This window comes from Varanus komodoensis, unplaced genomic scaffold, assembly GCF_004798865.1.
Source record: "Varanus komodoensis strain SLA01 unplaced genomic scaffold, ASM479886v1 scaffold20_1, whole genome shotgun sequence".
Taxonomy (NCBI): Eukaryota; Metazoa; Chordata; class Lepidosauria; order Squamata; family Varanidae; genus Varanus; species Varanus komodoensis.
This window is the reverse complement of record NW_025335587.1, coordinates 10,946,229-10,954,284: the sequence shown is the minus strand read 5'-3', so window position 1 is coordinate 10,954,284 and position 8,056 is coordinate 10,946,229. Positions and strand designations below refer to the sequence as shown.

General features: G+C 39.7%; 1 protein-coding gene across 2 annotated transcripts in view; it reads right to left on the bottom strand.

The window, feature by feature from the left end:
- The window catches only part of AK4 (adenylate kinase 4), a 47,939-nt gene extending 40,264 nt beyond the window's left edge, over window positions 1-7,675 (bottom strand). The window contains exons 1-2 of one of the 2 annotated variants that reach the window (XM_044430321.1): window positions 7,433-7,675; window positions 6,489-6,643 (exon numbers count right to left, since the gene is read on the bottom strand). In XM_044430321.1, the coding sequence (XP_044286256.1) occupies window positions 6,489-6,633 (145 nt within the window). In that variant the 5' untranslated portion in view covers window positions 6,634-6,643; window positions 7,433-7,675. The remainder of the gene's footprint in view (window positions 1-6,488; window positions 6,644-7,432) is intronic. The other variant, XM_044430322.1, reaches the window with a different exon arrangement.
- Window positions 7,676-8,056: the final 381 nt, after the last annotated feature.

The window sequence follows — 8,056 nt, the reverse complement described above, 5'->3', positions numbered from 1 at the left end:
GTTTCATAACATGATCCTGTTTCAGATGTTTGGCACAGAGAACTTGTCGGTGATTAATACAGTGGAGTTTTATAGCTTTGCCTCCTTCGCTGACTTTGTTACAGACTAGGGTTGATAATCCACTTTGCTCGCCAGCCATGGCAGGTGCACCATCCATAATAATCCCAGTGACTTTATTCCATGGTAGTTTCATGTCATCTACGGCGGAACAAACAGAAACAAATAAATCTGTTCCTCTTGTTTGGTCCTTAAGGCTCTGGAGGTCAAGTAGCTCTTCACTCACGTTCATGTCATTGTCTACTCCTCTCAAAAAAATCAATAACTGAGCAGTGTCAGATGCATCCGTGCTTTCATTGCAGGCTAACGAAAGAAAGTCAAACTCCACTCCTTTTGCCTCTAACTGTCTCTTAATATCAGATGAAACGTCTTCAGTTCTCCGTACCACAGTGTTAAGAGCCAGGCAAACATTGGCAAACTTTTGCTTCTTCTCAGGACAAATTTTCTCCACCATTTTCATCACGCAGTCTTTAATAAATTCACCTTCAATAAAAGGTTTGCAGTGCTTGGCAATCAGCGTTGCCACCTCGTAGCTCGCCTTTGTGGCATTTTCATTTGACTCACAGACTCTTGTGAAAAAGCGCTCCTGTGCCGTTAAAGTAGCTTCCAGTTCCTTCAATTCTTCGCCGCGTTTGTTCCCAGTTAGCTTGTTGTAGTTAGCATGTTTCGTCTGGTAGTGCCTCTTGATATTGAATTCCTTGAAAAACAGCCACAGTCTCTTGGCAAATTAGGCAGACACAGTTGTTTTGTATTTCAGTGAAAAAATACTCCAATTTCCACTTGTCCTGGAAGCGGCGGCCCTTGCTGTCAACTTTTCTTTTTTTAGTTACAGTCGCCATTTTAGAAATGGGCACACAAGCCTTGTGTCACAAGGGTCACACGGCGAGAGTGCTGACTCAGGTCTACTGCCATCTTCTGGTGAAATATAACCACCAGCCTTGAAGGAGCAGGAGGCAGCAGGGGACACCTGCAGGAACCGCTGTGCGGTGAAGGGAAAAATGCCGGCCGGCGGGGATGAGTGACAGGCTGAGCCGGCGGGGAGAAGAGGCTGCGGGCCGCTCAAAATTTGAAAACAGGCCGCAATTGGCCCCCAGGCTGGACTTTGGACATGCCTGGTTTAGCATGTGTGAATGCAACCTGTTTGTGTTCACTGATCATGGATATAGTGAAGTGGATAAGAAATTACCCCAAGAAAAATTTCCAGAGCTTAATTTCACCATTTAAAAATTTGCAAGTCTAACAGTTCCCAAGTTGTAATTAATGTCTATCACATGATTATACCTAAGCAAGTATAACAAAGTGTGCATGTGTGTCATTGAAATACATGTGTCTTATACTGAAATGGAAGTAGTAAAGTGGGAAGTAAAACTGAATGTGCCCCAGCAACATTCATGCAAAAAAGCTGATCAGCGTATCATGCACAGTTCTTTGGGATAATAAATTAATTTGTGTGCCCACAGTTTAAAGTAAATAAAACATAAGGCAAATACATGTTCAGTCTTCAATTTTTTACAAATATTCTAATAAATATAACATTTAAATCCTATTTGAGTGCTTCTGCTTTTTTCTCTTCATGCACTTTATATACTTCAAATTTTTCTGTATACTTGGAAAAAATACAGGGTTCTTGTTTAGCCTTGTGCATTATTAAAAACAATAAAGCAAGCATGCCCATGCCAAACTAGTTTTTCCTGGGCATTCCCCTTGGTCATTTAGGGGGGAAAAGAGGAAACTGACATTTTTCCTATGCAAATATCCTATGCAGATAAACTTAATTTGCATTGGAAATTGCATTCATAAGAAGTCTGAAAGGGCTTCGGGGAGAGGTTTAAACAGCAATAGGGAAAGAGATGAGTGGGCTTCTTTTCACACACTTTGGAGTAAGGGAAACAACTCTATTCTAGAAATGAAAAAAGTTTTCACAGGACAGCTTCACTAAGGCCATTGTGTCCAAGGCCAAAATCCTCAAGATAAAACGTAACTTTCATAGAATACAGCAAGAGCAAGCTAATAATTTAACCAGAAGCTCTCACATTAAAATGGAAGCATGCATATTTGCTGTAGCTAATTCAGCAATAACCACACTAAATTATCCACCAAGATGGTTATAGTTCAACTATCAAAACAAGCCATTTCCAACTTCCAAAGCTGTAAACAAGGGTACTTGGTGCAGTTTTCAAGTAATATGAACTACAGTAGAGCAAACAGAACATTATTCTACCATACATATATTATTTCTGTCATAATGTTTGATGATAATAATTACAGTTCCATGTTCTTTTAACCTACAGTTAAAGTTTCAGTTTTACAAGTCTGATAAAATCTCCATGATCAACATAGATTTTGTTTTCAATTCACTGTTGTGCCTTGTGAGGGAGGCAGTCTTGAAAGCATGGCAGATTAGAATGAATTCAAAGGAGCTGCCAAGAAATAAAGGATCAGCACAGTAATTTACTAAGGAGCAACTTTATCAAAAAGATAGAAATCTTGCAATATAGATAAGCCTGGAAGTCTAAAGAAAAAACAATGTGTGGTCAATTTGTTATTCCATTTCTCCATCGCATGATAAACAGAAACATTAAACATTTGACATTTCCCTTACAACCTTAGCACACTGAGGAGTGCAGAAATCTACAAAATATGGTGGAAATTTCTAAAACAACTTTTGATGCCATGATATAGGTAAAGGATGAAATTAATTCCCAATTGATCACCTCTGTTAGTAACAAAAATAACTGTAATGTAAAATTAGATGAATAAAATCTATGAAGAAAATAATTTCAATTAATCTAAGTGTCTGAAATACATGAAAGCTGTGGTGGCAGTAGTGAGATCCCAAGCATTACGAGACAGATTAGAATAGAAGTGGAAGCCAGAAAGAACAGTGCTAGAAAAGGAGCAATGGTGAAAAAGGAGGTGCTTCAAGATTAGGCTTGCAGGGGAAAGATATAAAATGATAGCAATTGTAACTTTTTGCATACAAAATGACTGTTATGTGGCTCCTAATCTTATGTTGCTTGGTTATGCAGGCGCAATATAATTTCAGCTAGCTTTTGGTAAGTTAAGAGCAAACACTAACCATGTCAAACTTGCACACAGGATGGAGCGTCATTTTCCAGAATAGAGAAAGGAACCCAGCTGGTACTGACAGAAGTGGTTTTGACCAGACCAGAAGATCATTCAATATTTTGGCCCCAAAGAGAACCACTATAACCAGGGCTTTTCATTAAGAGATCAGCAGTAATGCTCTATAAGGTTATAGAGTATAGCCGGATTTAAGTATCATTCTCTAAGTAGTAGCTATTTTTCAAAAGGAAGTACACTGAACTAAAAATGGTTCTGTTTGAAATTAGGCTTCTAATATGGAAAATAAGAAAGGTATAAAAAATTCAGAATTTCATCCAATTTATCCATCATATAGTCAGTATTCGTCCATCATATACTACATTTTTTTCTTCACAGTCTCCTATCGTAATATATTGACCTATATCAAGGGTAAGGCAACATGCAGTCCACAGGCCTAATTCCATTTTGGAGAAGTTCTCAGGGGTTGTTCTTCAGTAGCAGGTATGCCCTAAGGAAAAAGGAGTTTTAAAAAACCTAGCACATTGTAGTGTAAAGATCTAACTGCTCTCAGCCTTTCAGGACCGGGGAAAACCTGCACAAAAGCTAGAATCCACCAAATGATTCCTAATGGAGGGAGGAGTTGTGGCACTGCAATCCCCTCCAGTCAAAATGAGGTATCATATCCCCTTATCTCAGTAGTATGCCATTTCTTCCTGTAAGATGTCTTAACTATAAAGCCAAGAAGGTGTTCAATGAAAATAGGTAATTCAATCTCTAACTGAATAAATGGAAGCTAGAGGTTCCAGGGTTAGAGAGGGAGCTTATGCTCTCTTTGGAATTTAGTCTGAACTTTAAAAACAGGTTGAACACATTGGATGGTTCCTTAATATTCTGACTATACTCTGGAGTGGGTATACAGCCCTTCTGCCATTGGAGCCACTAGCCTCCACTGCATGTATTGCTTTTATTTTATATCACATATTTTGAAATAAGGAGAAATCAAGCCCGCTGCCAGCTCCAATCTGAGTAGGTGGGACACAGCAGGGGTTGGGGCTGACATGCACCAGAGAGAATGGCTGTTCTTTCCTGTGCAGTCAGGTCACAACACCCAGGGCACCCCACATACTTGCTGCTGTCTTGGGTCAGAAATAGCAGCAGGAGTGGGGAGCAGCTAGCTTTCCTCCATGCTTTAGGCCTCCTCCCATCACTGAAAGAAAAGAAAAAGAAAGACAGGGTCATGTCAGGGGATAGGGCCACAACCCTTGATGTCATCCAGCCTGCAGGTTGTTTGATGGGGTAAGCTGGTCCCTTATTCCAAATCATTTCTGCACCCGAGTTACACAAATTGCAAATGGTTACTTACTTTCCTGTGAGTATAAGCAGATGTATATGTGTACATGTATGTACAGTGTACAGGCACAGTGTATGGATTACATGTTTGCCAAAAGCTGTATAATTACATCCAATGATTTCAGGCATTTACCTTATCACCTGTTCTCCCCTCCCCGAGAAAATCTTTCTTTATTGATTGATTTGTATTTGTATGCCACCCCAGAGCTCACAAGAAAACAGACCCAACCTACATAACATAGGTGTAATAAAACAATATCTAAAACCCAAAATCCAACTAACATAAGATTCAATTATATAGGATTCAACTCCTTACATATCCCAGCTTTACAATATACAGGTTCTAAAATTCCATTGCACCTATATTCAATGAAACAGTTTTATCCAGGGCAAAACATTTATAGCATACTAATGATCCACAACTCTATCTTCTGTAAATTCTTTGTCCCGTTTATACTAAAGCCATTATTTATAATGCTTGTATTAAATGCCATACAAAAGGGGGAAAATACACCAATTGCTGCCTTAAGTTTCAGTCCAGGAGCCCTTGCCCGGAATAACAACTACATATATGTAGAATGAGGTAATTTGGATCTTTTAAGTTATTGGTTCAAATTTTTCACAAATGTGCAAGAAATCAAGTGGGCAACTTGATCTTATCCTTTCTGAAGTTGTGATGCAAACACAATAGTTATAATAATCTCTCATGTTCAATTACAATCAGATTAAGAAATTGTGCAAACCTTCTTCAGCATTAGAAATTATAGTCTTCTTTGCAAGCTAGGACCCTTCCTAAAAGAATAAGAATTGTGTCCAAAATATATTATTACAATTTCACATTTTAGGCTGTGGTGCAATGCTAATTATAGGAACACTTTACAAACACTATGTCCTTCTGTACAAGGATCATCTTCACATGCTTAACACAATAACATCTGATAAAATGGCAACAATGGATGATGCCTAGGATAATGATCACATGAACAAAGAAGCCAACGTCAACAGATGCCAGTTTTGAGACAAAACACTGTATGCACATAAAGATGTAAGGGGTTGGGAACCAAGGCCTTTAAGACTGTATTGCAGCTTAACAAAGCCTATTGTTATAAAAGGCTTATTCCAGTGTAGGCTGCTATCATGGATACAAGGCATAGCTTTACCAAAAAAACCATAGCATCCCTTTAATTTGCATGGTAGTTCTGAAAACAACTCACCATGAGCCATTTGGATAGCATGTTATGGATAACTTGATAAGGCTCATAAATTCCAAAGCTTTTTCAACAGAAGATGAGGAGAAAGACCATACACAAATAGCAGCTTCGTACATTTGAGGCACAAGTATGCAAACATTCTCAGAAGTATGACAACGCTATACAACTATGTTTCACCCAACTTGGAAAAGGTACCGTTCTCTCCTTCTAAACTCACTTTTAAAGATAAAACTAACTATGCAGCTCACAGGGTGTTTCACAACATTGCCTCCTTTTTTTAAGTGCCTACTTTTTTTTTTTAACACGTGTCTACTCAGAAATAAGCCTGACTGAACTCAAAGAGGCTTGCTCCAGGATAAAAGGATGCAGGATTGCAACATTAAATACTGAATTGCTATATCAACCCTTGCAATTGCTATAGCATGTAGCAGGTCCTTAAATTTGCCTACTACTGCTAATGCAATTTTTGCTGGAATCTTCCATGCGGAACTCAAGTTTCCATGCTAGACCCTTTAGTAATCCTGCATAAATCAATGCCATCATTAAGTCAAACAGCGTACAGTGGAGGGGTGCAGTTTCAAATTGAGTAAGATAGCAAATACAACCCATTGCTACTTACCTTACCAGCCCACAGACAACAATGCACCAATCCTTTTCTTTCCTAAAAGTGCTACAAACGTATAGATACTCTTTTGCACAAAGCCATGCAATCTGCTGGAACCGATCTGTTCCAATCATGGTCTCTGCATGCAATCTCGCACGTACTAGTTCAGAGCCATTCTTTCTTCTGCCTTGCCCACTTACCACTGTTTGCTCTGATGTTCTCCCTCAAGAACTGCCCACTGGAAAGATGCTGGAGGCCGAAGTTCTTGGCGATCCTCTCACACACAGTTCCTTTGCCAGAGCCTGGGGGACCTAAGACAACAGCTCGCAGAAGCTTGGAAGCCATGGCAATCTAGCTAGGAAAGGAATTATAGTAAAAAAACCACAACGCTCAACTAAAACCTTCAAAGCAAAGGCAGCCTCCATCACGCTCGTTCTTATTAGAGAACAACAAATATTTTCTTCCACTCCAATTTCTTATTCCAATACATAGCTCCATATGGCAACAGAAAGCACACATTTCAGGTCATTCTAGTCACAGGAATAAGCTCCATAGTGTGCCTGATGTCCGCCAAGGTTGATCTAGCAACACTTTTTACTTCCCCATCCCCTCTCTCGCTACAGGAGACCAAAAAGGAATGTTCCCTACAGGAGGGTGGGTGGAGAGGAGAAATGAATGGGGGTTTGCCACTTCCTGGGGCTTCCTTTCAAAAATGGGAGAAATGTCTCTGAAAGGGCAAGGAAAAGGTGGACTAATACGAAGTTTGAGTAAGAACTATGAGGTGTACTTTTCGGTTTTGCACGTGAACAAGTCTCCCCAAATACCCTGTCACGAGAGCGCTTCCTTCTATATCCATAGGAATCGACAGAAAACTTCCTCCGGCGCTGGTAGAGCGAACACTAAACTTGCCATCTATCAAAGCACCGCACTACCAAATCTCCCAAAACACTGATTTGGCTCCCTAGAAACCTCTCCCCAAATTTCTGCCGACTGATACTGCGAAACAAGAAGAGAGACAAAAATAAAACAGAATAAAAACGCTGCCCATTTTTTGTCTCTTCCTCAGATCGACTATTCACAAGTGCACACACCCTGATTTAAACAGCGACCGTAGTATTAAAAGGAAAAAGACATTTCAACTCACCACTTCTTTGGAGAGATACAAAAGTGGAAGAAAATTCTTATGAAGGAAAATAAGCTCGCAAAATGGCGTTTTTTTAAATGTTCAACTGAATGTTTCACATGTTACCTATCTCTCCTCAACCAAGCAAAAATAAAAGATTGCAATATTCCTCTCTTGCAATCCCACGGTTCCGCCTGCGCCTTTAAGAAAGAGACAGTGAATCTCTTTGCAAATGCAAACTGCTGTTCTCGATTACTCAGCCTCTTCGCAGCTTCAGTACATCATTAGGCAAAAAAAAAAAGGCGTAGACAACAGCAAATAAACTCCACCCCTTCGGAAGCAATGGTTGTTGGGATTTGTAGTCATGAAATTGTTCGCCGTACTCCTCTTGTGAACGCTGCAACTTTATTGCACTACGTGTTCCAGAGATGGTAGGGTAAATTATGCTCCGCCTTTCTCCGCCCACCTCCCCGTAGGACTGGACGAAATCGACTGGAATGTAGGTATAACTGAGAAATGTGTGATTTTTAAAATAGAGTGGAAGATGTATGCGCTATTTCAGAATATTGCAAACGATGGGGAGGGGATTTTTTAAAATTTATACAATAAGCATCTAGAGGTAAAACTGACAATTTCAGTTGTTAT